General features: G+C 38.3%; 2 protein-coding genes across 7 annotated transcripts in view; both read right to left on the bottom strand.

Annotated features, from left to right (window-relative positions):
* Positions 1 to 6,873, bottom strand: part of Ube4A (Ubiquitination factor E4A) — a 76,253-nt gene extending 69,380 nt beyond the window's left edge. Inside the window, exons 1-3 of one of the 3 annotated variants that reach the window (XM_070093522.1) lie at positions 6,460 to 6,873; positions 2,859 to 3,001; positions 920 to 1,226 (exon numbers count right to left, since the gene is read on the bottom strand). In XM_070093522.1, coding sequence (XP_069949623.1) covers positions 920 to 1,226; positions 2,859 to 2,992 — 441 coding nt within the window. In that variant the 5' untranslated portion in view covers positions 2,993 to 3,001; positions 6,460 to 6,873. Of the gene's footprint in view, positions 1 to 919; positions 1,227 to 2,858; positions 3,002 to 3,494; positions 3,635 to 6,459 lie in introns of those variants that run through there. The other 2 variants (XM_070093520.1, XM_070093521.1) reach the window with 2 other exon arrangements.
* Positions 6,874 to 11,599: 4,726 nt separating this feature from the next.
* Positions 11,600 to 14,816, bottom strand: part of LOC128694220 (uncharacterized) — a 67,661-nt gene continuing 64,444 nt past the window's right edge. For 2 of the 4 annotated variants that reach the window (XM_053784221.1, XM_053784224.2), the window contains exon 9: positions 13,411 to 14,501. In XM_053784221.1, the coding sequence (XP_053640196.1) occupies positions 14,328 to 14,501 (174 nt within the window). In that variant the 3' untranslated portion in view covers positions 13,411 to 14,327. Of the gene's footprint in view, positions 11,731 to 13,410; positions 14,502 to 14,816 lie in introns of those variants that run through there. The other 2 variants (XM_053784223.2, XM_053784222.1) reach the window with 2 other exon arrangements.

The following is a 14,816-nucleotide window of genomic DNA, read 5'->3' as shown; positions in this document are numbered from 1 at the left end:
ATCCATAAATGCCACAAAGACCTCTTTAGCCTTATCTAAATACTGTTCACTTATATGTTTCACTGTAAAAATATAGATATTGCCTATAATTTTTTTTGAGGGGACCAAGTATCAGATTATATTTGTTAACAGACTGAAGCCTGAATACTTAACATTCCTCAGGCACTGAATGATACACATTTAATATTTCCCCATGAATAACAAAAATGCATAATTTTTTAAAGGACCAGCTGTCTCCCAATGAGGCTGGGCGACTTAAGAAGAAAAACTTTTCTTTTTTCTTTTTACATTTAGTAATTGATACAGGAGGAGTTATCAGCTCCTTCCTCCTGGCATTTTAGTCGCCTCTTATGACACACGTCTTACGGAGGAAAAATTCTCTTCCACTTCCCCATGGAGAAATAATAATAAATAATAGGTAAAAGGCTGGTAGACAGGAACTGCCCAGGGAGGTAATACCGTCCTGTCAAGCGAATGTAAAACAGAAGCCTGTAATTGTTTTACACGATGGTAGGATTGCAGGTGTCTTTTTTCTGTCTCAAACATGCAAGATTTCAGGTACATCTTGCTAATTCTACTTACAATTAGGTCACACTACACATGCACATACAAGCATATATATATAGATACATCCATCTGGGTTTTCTTCTATTTTCTTACTAGTTCTTGTTCTTGTTTATTTCCTCTTATCTCCATGGGGAAGTGGAACAGAATTCTTCCTCTGTAAGCCATACGTGTTGTAAGAGGTGACTAATATGCCGGGAACAAGGGGCTAGCAACCCCTTTTCCTGTATACATTACTCAAGTTAAAAAGAGAAACTTTTGTTTTTGTTTTGGGCCTCCCCTGCTTCAGTGGGATACGGCCGGTTTGTTGAAAGAAAGAACATAAATATTAATGGCAACAAAGTGAAGTACTGACCTGTTTGGCTACATGAGAGAGAGGAGTGTCTCTGGCTGCCCAGCATCTGTCATACACTTCACTAAGGTACACTACAACCTCTACTCTTCCAGCCTCCTCTCTACCCTCACGCCCAAGCCCTACTACATGAGAATTTGGGTTTTCTAGCAGCAACCGGTCAAAGAGCAGGAGCTGGATAGTGTCTGTAGTGAGGTTTTCACTGTCATTTAGCAGCACCCGTGGGGAGGAGTATGGTCCAGGTCTAGTGGTCACCAGCAGTAAATCTTCAAGGAAGTCTGTTGTGCTTAGCCCTCTGCCATTAGATGACCTGTAAGATGTAACATATACAGTGTACATGAACAAAAGTAATAAGAATCTCCCAATCCCATGGGCACTGTACAGTAGTACAATTTTTACATTAAAACTCACATAAAGAGCAAAAAGGCACAATACTGTGACTGGAACAATACACAAATAACCTTCACATAAGAGAAAAAAAATTGTGACGACGTTTCGGTCTCACTTAGACCATTAACTAGTCACACTAATTAATGGCCCAAGTTGGACTGAAAAGTAGTCATAAGTTTCTTTCTCCTATGTGTGGGTTATTTGTGTATAGAACTTACATATCTAGTTGCATCTGCTACTTCATCTTAAAAATAATTCCTTTTGCTCACACTTAAGGAATTCAGTGCTCTCCTGTTTATTTGTTTGTAGTTGTGGAGCTTGAGTTTCTGCTTCTTGAATTTGGCATCCACTTGTGTTCCCTCTTCTTGGTCTCTACTCTGCTCAATGTCATTGTTAAATTACCTACTTGTAGTTACAACAACAGAGCAATGCTCACAGTTTCATTTTTTTTTTTAATTTTCTAGGTGATGCACTTCCTACACCTACTGTTATCCTCATCTCATTGTTCTACTGAACAGTGAGGCACAACTTTCTAGTAATGTATTCTTTTGATACCACTCTTCCTCTGTACAACTGTAGCCTCTTGTCTTCCCTCTCGACTGTTTAGTGGTTTTATTTATTTTTTCATATGTTTTTATGACCTTGTATGTAGTTGTGTTTTTCCTCCAATCTGCCAACAAAGGCATTTCTTATCATTTCATCCTTTCTTCATATCTCACTTAGTCCATTTTCTCTGAGTGGAAATTACACTACTGCTGTATATTTAAATTTTGAGCTAACATACAGCATGAGCAATTTTTCTTCTTTTTTCCCAGTTACACAGTACTAGTATATTACTGAAATGCTGTTTTGTAGTTTGGCTGTATAGCACACAAGTTCTCACAGGCTTATTTACAGAACAGTGCTTGTTCTTCCAGTAACAATCAATTCACAAAAAACTCTTGGTGGAGTGTATTCATTTACTATTACTACTGAAAGCTTTTGTTCTGGATTTTTGGTATTAGAATTCTGACAATTTTTATTTTGAAATTTAATAACTGCAGCTTGAAGTGTTCTTTTGTGAATATCTCCTCCTCCTCTTTTTTACTCTCTCTTTTCCACGATGAGCAGTTTTCCTTGGATGATTATTGTTATAACCATGGGGAGTGCTAAACCCATAGGATTATACAGCACATATGGGGGGGAGGGATGGAAGGTATTCAGGTTCAATTCAGGGAACTGGAGCACAGATTAAATTCCCTAGATCAAAGCCTCTCACTAGCATTGAGGAACCTCCCTTGAGAGGATTCCTTAATTTTGGTTTAATTTCTATATATGTATCCTGTTTGTTGTCCTGAAAAACCATGTGACTGGTTTTACTTACAGTCAACACACTTACTATACTTAAGAGACACACACCTGAGTAAGTAAAGATGGAAATGAGCCAAGTCTTAAATAATTTTTACTAATTAAAACATTTCTAACTAAGAGTGAATATTCAGACTCACATTTCATCAGTGATAAGATCTACTTTGACACACAGCATATAAACTATTAATTCCACATTATGTACCTTCTGTGCAAATCTTTGATGGTGTCTGAGTTGAAGTGGTCATCTTGCTGTTGCTGCCGCTTGCTAAACTCCTCTGCATCATTCACCGAGCAGAACAATGCAGCAAATGGATTATCTTGTAACTTCTTCGACATCTTGCAAGTCTGAAAATGTATTTTATATAAACAATTACACATGGATGCAGTACTGTGAACAGCTACACTTTGAAGTAAAGCTTTTTAACAAGAAAAAGTGTTCAGAAGGGAGCTCATACTCAAAGCAAAAACTAAGGCAACAAATAGTTTATTTTTTGTAATTATGGTACAGTAGATGTTCTATTATTCTATTAACAAGGCAAAGAGTGCAACAGGGATTACAAATAATAGAGTATGAAACTGTACAGTGTATCAAAATTTTTGGTAATGCTTGTGTAGTTTGGTGGAGCACACAAGTGTGCATGGTTTGAAACCATACATCAGTGCTGCATATCTGATCCAAAAAAATTAAAACAGTTCATTACTAATTAAAAAAAATTGCATCTAAATAAAAATTTCACATTTCTTATATTTCTACCAAAACAAGCATGCACCAAAATTACATGAATTCGATGTTTCAAAGATTTTTTTATTTTTATAAAATTTGGCCAACCTTACTTACAGCTACTCAATGTAGGTACATCAGTGTTTTGGTACCGACAGAAGCTTTATCTTTCTCATGAATGGCTGTAGTTCTTACTAATGTTGCTAGATAAATAAATGCATGATACTAGCTATCAATGACTTGACATTAAACTGATTAGATATCCACAGCAAATGTCACAGTTAATAATTCTTTCAAGGTGTTTAAGGCTCAACTGGTAGTGGCCTCTGTTCTTGCACTGGGAGACTAGGATTTGATCTCTGGATGAGCGGAAATGTTGGGCAAGTATCCTAACACCTGTTATCCCTAGTCACTTATCAGTAAGTAGCCTATTAGTGTGGGTGGCATCCTGTAAGAAAAGATTAAAGGACCCAATGAAAATAAGCCAGATAGTCTGATGATATGGCTTTATTGGGTTACTCTGGGCTGCTAACCCTCCGGGTTAATACAGTGGACCCCCGCTTAATGATCACCTCCCAATGCGACCAATTATGTAAGTGTATTTATATAAGTGCATTTGTACATGTATGTTTGGGGGTCTGAAATGGACTAATCTACTTCACAATATCCCTTATGGGAACAAATTCGGTCAGTACTGGCACCTGAACATACTTCTGGAATGAAAAAATATCGTTAACTGGGGGTCCACTGTAATTGGAAAAAAATCTTGTCTTTCACCAGAGCTACAGTTACTGATTCTTCATGAAGTACTTTACCTTAAAACAGTAAAGTGGCCATTGAACTAACAAAGGTATACACAACACAGTCAAGTTATTTTGTTGTTTTAACTTTTTAAGTTTAAAAATAAGATATTACAAGGACTTCAATGGAAATAAGTCACTGATTTTTTTGGAGTTATCCTGGGTAATTTGTTTTACTATGTATGATAATTGTACTTATGCATACCTATACCTAAATATACTTAGATATCTTTAACATCTCATTCAAGTGAAATAAGTGTGGCTTGTCACTGTATTTATTACAGCGGGTCTACAAGCCAGGCTAAACCAACAAGCCAGGCTAAACCAGCTATGTATTCTTTACCTTAGTTACGTTGTCATGTACAGAAATATTACATATAATCAACCTGACATTAAAAATTATAAATTATTATATTGCTAGTCATTATTTAAACAAGAAAAAAAAAATTGACATTGAAGACTTAATATAGAATGTTGCTACAATAAGCCGATAAACTGCAAACACGAGACTAAAACTTATGACTATGTTTCGGTCCGACATGAATCATTAATTAGTCACAGAGAAGCATGAAGGGAAGAGAGCCAGTACTATATACTATACAAGAGAGGCTGGGACCGGGAGAACGAGAGGAGGTACAGTACATAGATTTTTCAGGTGCTGAAGATAGGTGCCTGTTCCGTTATTCCCGCTTACCTCCCTCTTTTGCACTATCCTACTCTCAAAAATGATTTGTTTGGAAGGTTTCAAAAAATCTAATTTGATAAATACAGTAGACCCACTGTAATAAATAGTGACAAACCACACTGTGATGGAGTGAATGATGGTGAAAGTTTTTCTTTTTCGGGCCACCCTGCCTTGGTGGGAATCGGCGAGTGTGATAATAATAAAATAAAAACCACACTTAAGTCATTTTGATTTTTTGGGAATTATCCTGGATAATTTACATATTTTACAATGTATGATAATTGTACTTATGCATACCTGTACCTAAATATACTTAAGAGTTCTTTAACATCTCATTCAAGTGAAATAAGTGTGGCTTGTCACTGTATTTATTACAGTGGGTCTACCGTATTTATCAAATTTTTTGATACCTTCCAAAAAAATCATTTTTGAGAGTAGGATAGTGCAAAAGAGGGAGGTAAGTGGGGATAACAGAACAGGCACCTATCTTCAGCACCTGAAAAATCTATGTACTGTACCTCCTCTCGTTCTCCCGGTCCCAGCCCCTCTTGTATAGTATATAGTACTGGCTCTCTTCCCTTCGTGCTTCTCTGTGACTAATTAATGGTTCACGTCGGACCGAAACGTAGTCATAAGTTTTAGTCTCGTGTTTGTAGTTTATCGGATTATAATAATAATAATATCTTTATTTACTACAAGTACATGTACAAGGTATACAATCCTAGTTGACATCAATGACATACTACTTTATAGAAAGCCACTTGTTATGCTCCGCATTTCGGGCAAATTAGGTCAGTGTCCCAGGATGCGACCCACACCAGTCGACTAACACCCAGGTACCCATTTTACTGATGGGGAACATAGACAACAGGTGGAAAGAAACACGTCCAATGTTTCTACTCTGGCTGGGAATCGAACCCAGGCCCTCACCGTGTGAAGCGAGAGCGTTAACCACCAGGCCACCAACATTCTATGTTAAGTCTTCAATGTCAATTTTTTTCCTTGTTTAAATAATGACTAGCAATATAATAATTTATAATTTTAATGTCAGGTTGATTATATGTAATATTTCTGTACATGACAACGTAACTAAGGTAAAGAATACATAGCTGGCTTAGCCTGGCTTATCTTCATTATTGTATTACCAGAGAAGCAGTAAATCTGTAAGGGTCATACAGCACCTGGGAGGTGAGCAGGTCTGATCCAAGGAAGTGGAAGGTAGCTCCAATTCCTTGGATCAAGCACCGTTGTTAAGAGCAACAATTAATAACATGAATATAAAGGACCCCAATGGAAATAAGTCACTCTGTCTGACTTTTTTTGGTTATCCTAGGTTCTCTACACATATGCTGTTATATATGATAATTCTATGTAACTGTATTTGTGTATACCTGAATAAACTTACTTACTAAGCAACAATATATATATATATATACTGTATACCTCAATATACTTAAGATATACTTATTATATTGGGAAAGTAATCCCTAATATAACGTAAAATAACAATAAAGTTAACTTCATTAAGTGTTAATTACGTAATATAATGAGCTGAGCTTTATAATGATGACTGGTTGAGTACTTAATGAATACTTACACATGAGTGTCAGACTGAGTACTATGATGGAGGAGTGGAATATATGTATATATTTTATCAGTAATTGTGGGAGACTGTCATCCTGTTACTGTCTGCTGCTGCTGTTACTTGTACTGTTGCTCTTCCCGTTACTACTGTTGATCCTGTTACTGTTGACTCTGCTGCTGCTGCTACTGCTCCTGCTGCTGCTCCTGCCTGCTGCTGCTGACTGTCTGCCGCTGCTGACTGTCTGCCGCTGCTGCTGCTGTGCCGCTGCTCCTGCCTGCTGCTGCTGACTGTCTGCCGCTGCTCCTGCCTGCTGCTGCTGACTGTCTGCCGCTGCTGCTGCTGACTGTCTGCCGCTGCTCCTGCCTGCTGCTGCTGCTGCTGCTGCTGACTGCTGCTGCTGTGACGTGTCTGCTCCTCCTCACTACCTGCCTATCTTCTTCTTGCTTATTTACTTTCTTCTCGCCTATTTTGGTTTAGTTTTTGGATCTCACATAATTCTATATACTCTTATAATGTGTTTTATATAGTGTATGTTGGATAATTGAACAATGTCACTCTTACTACGCCATATATCACTTGTTACAGGAAAAATGTGGATTATTAATGGGTATTTAGGCCATATCAGATATATATCAGGTACAAGTACATATAAGTACAGTTACATAAATTATCATTACATAGCAGTATGTGTAGATTACCTAGGATGACCCCAAAAAGTTATAATTATCATTAGTTTTATCTTTATGATTAGTATTATTATTATTATATTTACCATTATCATTGTATTTATTACTTTCATTACATTTGTTATTATTATCTTTATCATTATCACTTTTAACATTATCATTATTATCATGATGGTTATCGTGGGGAAGAACATGACTGGCAGCTTTCAGGTCCACCTGGTCATGACCTATGGTGACCTGGTGGCAAAAGCCTGCTGTGTAGGCGAAACATTTCGGAATAAAGATACTTAACTGTTTGTTTGCAATCGTTATGACACGATTGCAAACAAACCATCCCACGGGTGGGGTTTGAACCCGCGATCAAAGTCTCAAAACTCCAGACCGTTGCATTAGTCACTGGGCCAGTGGTGCCTATGCTAATCTTCCTATGGTGTAGAAATATACCTAATTGGATGAATCTTATTGAAGCTACCTGGCCCAGTGGCTAACGCGATGATCTGGAGTTTTGAGACTCTCTGATCGCGGGTTCAAACCCCACCCGTGGTATGGTTTGTCAGTTTACCTGGAGTTTACCTGGAGAGAGTTCCGGGGGTCAACGCCCCTGCGGCCCGGTCTGTGACCAGGCCTCCTGGTGGATCAGAGCCTGATCAACCAGGCTGTTGCTGCTGCTGTTGCTACCTGGAGCCTCACAAAGTGAACATCAAAATGGTATACAATACTGACAGGTTGGTAGGTAAGACACATAGGCAACAGTTAGGGTATGGGTATGATTCCTGGCGAGAGTTTACTTGGAGAGGGTTTTAGGGGTCAATGCCCCCACGGCCCAGTCTGAGACCAGGCCTCATGGTGGATCAGGGTCTGATCAACCAGGCTGTTACTGCTGGCCGCACGCAAGCTGACGTATGAACCACAGCCCGTTGGTCAGGTACTGACTTTAGGTGCCTGTCCAGTGCCTTCTTGAAGACAGCCAGGGGTCTATTGATAATCCTCCTTATGTATGGTGGGAGGCAATTGAACAGTCGGGGGCCCTGGACACTTATTGTGTTGGTTGAAACATTGGGCATGTTTCCTTGCACTGGTTGTCCATGTTCACACTGATGTCAGCTAGGCCTGTGTACCTTGTACATGTACTTGTAGAAATAAAGATGATATTTCACTAGAGGCCCTGCCCACATGTGACTTACACCTACTACTGTTGCTGCACTGTTCCAAACCTTGCTTTGCACCTTTCCGCTGGCTTCATTTCAAGAAATTCCGTTCTCATTTCTCTTTATTTTACTGATAAATCCTCTGGTGGGTGAAACATCTCTCAATAAAGATATCTAGGTATTGAATATGTGGAATTCTTTTTTGTTATAATTTTCCTAAATTAAGCATGTGTAAATATGAATAATACAATAATTGTATATTAAAATGTGATGCTGATTTGACCCTTCAATAAATTTGCTGTGAAGGAGGGTGTGCAGCGGCCACGGAGTGATACAGGAGCGTAGGAGGACACCATATGTAATTTTCTGAACACTAGTCTGTGATGTAGAGTAATCCGGTTTGAAGAACCAAAGGGTTAATTATGTGAGAAAATACCTCACCCAAATTACTTGCATGTAATAATCAGGTAATACCCTGTAAGCCTCATGCAGGTAATTTCTCACAGAATATGTGTTTTATTGAGAAAGGCAATGTGCTCAGCTTACACACACTGATTGTCTATGGTTCGATCCCAGTATGGGTTGAAACATTAGAACGTGTTTCCTTAAACACCTGCTGTCTAGTGCTCACCCATCAGTTAAATAGGTACCTGGATGTTAATCGACTGTTGTGGGTTGCATCCCGGAACAAAATTGACCTAATTTGCCCGAAATGCTCTGCATAACAAAGGGCTTTTTATATAGTAGTAGTATGTCATTGATGTCAGCTATGGCCTGTATACATTGTACATATAGTTGTTGAAATAAAGATTATTAATATTATGATGCCCACATCCCCCCTTCTCAACCCCCACTAACCGTGCCTATCATTACCTGCATTAATACTCAGCATTCCTGTATCCCTATTGTCCTCATCCTCTCCTAACTCCTTTCTTCCACCCTCTTCAAATTCTAATTCTAATCTTTATTTCTTTTTTATGCAGAACAAAAAATGCAGTTTACATGTAATACATACAATTACATGTAACATTTTGTTACATGTAAACTGCACTGATTTTGATTTTGAATGACTTCATCAATCTATGGAGAGGAAGCATGGACACAGGGGCCATCCCACACTCATTAAAAACAACAAACATAGCCCCACTCTACAAAGGTGGCAGTAAAGCAATTGTAAAGAACTACAGACCGATAGCACTGACATCCCATATCATAAAAATCTTTGGAAGGGTTCTAAGAAGCAAGATTGCCAACCACTTAGATACCAAACAATTATGGAAATAAATGGTATAAAATACCGACACAATGGAAATATAAACACACATGCAGTATAATGTGATCCTTTATTGACTACGTTTCGCCCACACAGTGGGCTTTTTCAAGTCACAAACAGATCTACCTGGGGTGGAAGGGACACGAGTATTTATAGTCAGGTTCAGAATGCTGAGGTCAGGTGGAGAATGCTGCATCTGATGATGTACCGAGTGGGGTTATAGAGTCTAAAATCTTGGGTAGCTACCCAAGATTTCAAAACAATATGAAGTTAAATGAAGAGAAATTACAACTACTCAGATATGGAAAACTTGAGGAAGTTAAAACTTTATCAGGTATACAACAAATTCTAACCATACAATAGAGCAAAAAAGTAATGTGAAGGACCTGGGAGTGATAATGTCAGAGGATCTCACCTTCAAAGTCCACAACAATGTATCTACTGCATCTGCTGGAAAAATGATATGATGGATAATGAGAACCTTCAAAACTAGGGATGCCAAGCCCATGATGATTCTCTTCAAATTGCTTATTCTCTCTAGGCTGGAATACAACTGCTATACACTAACTGCCCCCTTCAAGGCAGGCGAAATTGGTGACCTGGCACAAATAAGTACGATAAAGCACCTAAATTACTGGGAATGGTTGAAGTCCCTTGATTTGTATTCCCTGGAATGCAGGTGAGAGAGATACATGATAATATACACTTGAAAAATCTTAGAAGGATTAGTACCCAACTTGCACACGAAAATCACTCCCTATGAAAGCAAAAGACTCAGCAGGAGATGCAACATTCCCCCACTGAAAAGCAGGGGCGTCACGAGTACACCAAGAAGCAATGCAATAAGTGTCTGGGCCCAAGATTATTCAACTGCCTTCCAGCATAAATAAGGGAGATTACCAATAGACCCCTGGCTGTCTTCAAGAAGGCACTGGACAGACACCTAAGTCAGTACCTGACCAGCCAGGTTGTGGTTCCTATGTCAGTTTGTGTGTGGCCAACAGTAACAGCCTGGTTGATCAGACCCTGATCCACCACGAGGCCTGATCTCAGACTGGGCTGTGGGGGAGTTGACCTGAAACCCTCTCCAGGTATACATTGTGAAGCATATAAGAAGGCCACTAGTATGTATTGTATTTCATCCCATCCCCTCACATTCTCACCCTATACCCTTCACTCTCCCACCCTATACAATCACTCTCCCACCCTATACCCTCACTCTGCCACCTTATACACTCACTAATGCTCCATAAGACATTTAGTACATTTGGTTAGTTTATTTAGATACAGTTTGTACAAATACAATTATACAAGTTTTGGATATTCACAATGGTCTTGCATAGTAGGTAGTAAGTTTATTTAAGTACAAGTACACTTAAGTACAATTATCACACATAGTGTAAATTACCTAGGAAAAACTCATACTTATTTCCACAGGGGTTCTTGAATAACACATGCATTATGGTAATTATCCATCCTGCAAACATCTTTTGTGTTGAAAAAATCAAAGTGTCCAGGTTTCATGCTGTTTCTCCACAAAAACAGTCTCACATTCATTACAAGGAATCAAGTCAGTGGCCACATTAGTTTCACAACACTGTGAAGCTGTTTTATGAAAAAAAATTAATTTTAACATACAGAATATGAAATTGTTCCAATTCTCTTATATCTAATATAAATTCCATTGCTCAACACAACACTTGGAACTTACAGGAGGGCCCCGCTTATACAGCATTATTATTATAATCAAAACCAAGAGCTAAACTCACTAAGGTCAGACAGTGCTAGAGAAAAGGGGGTGTTGCTGGAGCAGAGTAGCCAGGGGTGGAGAGGATAACAGGTAGAGTTAGAAAGGGCTGTGAGAAGTGCTAAAGGAAGTATTATCAAAATGGTATACAATACTGACAGGTTGGTAAGTAAGACACGTGCAACAGTTAGGTATCTTTATTCCGAAATGTTTCGCCTACACAGTAGGCTTCTTCAGTCAAGTACAGAAAAGTTGGAGAGGCAGCAGAGATGTGAGGATGCTGTAATCAGTCCATCACCCTTGATGATGTAGTTTTGAGGTGGTCAGTCCCTCAGCCTGGAGAAGTTTTTGTTCCATTCAAGTGTCAACCATTCCTTTATAAATATTTTTTTTCAGCGAATTGGTCATATCTTACCAAAGCAAGGTGACCTAAAAAGAAAAACCAAAGTTTTTCGTTTTAGATTTAGTCATTCATACAGAAGGGGTTACTAGCCCCTTGCTCCTGGCATAAATAGGGAAGAATACAACACACACACATTAAGGGCAGTTATGAAATTTTCACAACGAATATTTATCACATCTTAACATAAGTATGGTTCGAGTAACTGATTTGTTTTATTACACTACTACTTCTTTTAGTCGCCTCTTACGACATGCATGGCTTACAGAGGAAGAATTCTGTTCCACTTCCCCATGGAGTGTATAAACAATGCATTATTATTATTATTATAATCAAGGGGGAAGCGCTAAACCTGGAGGATTATACAGCGCCTGGGGGGGGGATGTGGAAGGCATTCAGGCTTAATTCGGGGAACTGGAGCACAGATCTTATTCCCTAAATCAAGAGCCCCTCACCAACATCAAGGAACCTTCCTTGAGGGGTATAAACAATGCATCATGTGGAAATAAACTTGAATTTGAATTTGGGTCATACAACACTTGCAGCAGACTCTGTAACGGATAGCAAATTCTATAAGTTCAACAATGATTCTCTCACAGGAAGGTTATTATCATCCTGGGTAGCGCTAAACCCAGAGCGGTTATACAGCACGTGTGGAGAGGGGTAGGCATTCAGGCTTAATTCAGGGAACTGGAGCACAGATCCAATTCCCTAGATCAAGAACACCTTACCAGCATCAAGGAACCTCCTTGAGGGGTTTCATAGGAAGAGATTATTGTAATACCCATGAAAAGGGCTAAACCCACATGGGTCATTAAGCACTGCTGTAGAGAATTTATCAAAAGACCTCTCGTTTAATAGTAATTTTCCCATTATGGTTCCACAAGTCAGATTCAGTGATCACTTGTCATTACTAACAAGTCTTTGTAACCACTATTTTTTTTTTTCAATGAACTGGCCATATCCCACCTAGACAGGGTGACCTAAAAAGAAAAATGAGTTTCTCTCTTTAAATTGTGTAATGTATACAGGAGAAGGGGTTACTAGCCCCATGTTCCTGTCAATTATCATTATTATTATCAACAAGAGCTAAACTGCAGTCAATTGATGCCTGCTTTTCTTGGGTCTCCATTTTTCATGCCTTTAGTGGATATGAAAGTAAAGAAGTACTGTACTAGTTTCCATCCTGCTACAATTATTACAGTCATAGTGTGTGCTTGTTGTCTGTCTTGGATTGCTATCAGTAGACCAGAGGAGATAGTTAGACCTAGAGTCACCCCAGCTTTTAGGATTTAGCTCAGTCAGGGTTGTTCCTGAGGATTAAATTTGTAGTTTTTGAATACCAATGCTATCAAAAACACCAGACTAAAGACACCAGCTATGCATTACTGACAATCTTATTATTAGTATAATCAGGGGGATGTGCTAAACTTGTAGGGATCACTGACAGCACTAACTTGTAAACCACATGAGCAAGAGGGACCTGCTGCTCCCCCAGCACAGGGTATACAGCACCACATAGGGCTTTAAGAATGCCTCCCTTGAGAACCAATGATGGGTTATCTGACGAAAACCCATGTCAGGACATTCTATCCCCACGAACATATGGATGAATAAGTGTGAAAGGAAATTCGACCCACTACTGGTATGGGAAATCTCATTTTGTTGATGCAAGTCACTGACTACAGTATTAGAAATTAAAATTCATGATAATATAAACGTTTATTTGTTTACAAGAAAAATATGAAATTTTTTGTAATAAGTATGGAAGGCAATTAAAATATGGGCTTAATCCTATATATTATATCTTTTGTCCCTAAACTGAGTTAAAAGCTACTGCATTTTAAAACATGGCAGCAAATTTTCTGTTAGAGAACTTGCATAGGAGACAATTTTACAAAGTTTCACTTGTTTTGGTTAAATTTGTCCTGATGGATGAGATGCCACTTCAGGTGGACAAGCTACTGAAAAAATAAAAACTTTTAAGTTTGACATTTAACACACTTTTAAAGGATAATGGATATATTTTATTAATTTGTACTTCACGTTTCTTTTTGGCTTTGGGATCACATTCACAGACCATGAATTTATATTTTACCACATTCCTATATAATACACACAGGTGGTGCCACACATCTCATGTATGTTACCTGTAGTTTTATTCATGCCTGAAATTTATGACAAAACTAGCAGTGTCATGAATGCAAAAGATAAAGTCCAAAAATTTAACAGCAATATGGCAGCAACTCCAGACCATCTGCTTACTTTATAATGAAATTACTCCATGGCATTCCATTCAGTCATAATTTATATTTACACAATAACAATTAAAAGTACAATGCCAGTATTATGAGGGATGGGTAAGGATGGTGCAGTTCAGAGGGCCATCTGAACTGTAGTGTCAGCAAGCTTCTGGCAAGACAGTGACTGAATGATAGTGAAAGTATTTCTCCTTTTTTAGGGTCACACTACCTGTAATAAATGAGTTAACAAATAACACTTATGAATTAGTCTTTGGTATCTATTAACTTGTCACTAAATTATTCCAGCATTCTACTGTCCTGAGCCTGAATTCTTGGCCAGAAATTTCAATATCTCAACATTTTTGCATTTAACTCTCATTTGGTTAATTGTTTTTTAAGTCGTGTCTAAAGGAATAGCAAAGTTTGAGGTTGCAGACAGTAGAAGCTACAGAATTGAAGAGTTCATCACCTAGCAGTTCCTGAATTGCCTGCTGCTGCTTGTCCCACACCTCCCACCTTTCTAGTTTCAGGAGGTCTATTACACACACTGCTGCATCCTGTGGGTGGAAAATTTTTATCAATAATTTCTGGGTTTGTGTTTTTAAAAATGTAGCTTTGCACATTCTAGGAAGTAAATTTTAATATTTACAAAGTAACTGGGCCTACAAGATCATTCAGCACTCATAAAACATATAAATATACATATGCTTAAATGCACAATACTACAGTAACCCTCAGATATAAAAAACAAAACAAGTGCACACACAAAAAATACCATTTGGCATATTCTATAATTTAGCTCATTTATTTTTATTATTACAGGTAACAATAATTAACTGTTTTAACAAAGGCTCTGTATAAGCTGCATCTGT

Source organism: Cherax quadricarinatus, chromosome 43 (assembly GCF_038502225.1).
Source record: "Cherax quadricarinatus isolate ZL_2023a chromosome 43, ASM3850222v1, whole genome shotgun sequence".
Lineage (NCBI taxonomy): Eukaryota > Metazoa > Arthropoda > Malacostraca > Decapoda > Parastacidae > Cherax > Cherax quadricarinatus.
Note: the sequence above shows the minus strand (reverse complement) of the source record. Positions and strands in the feature narration are given on the sequence as shown.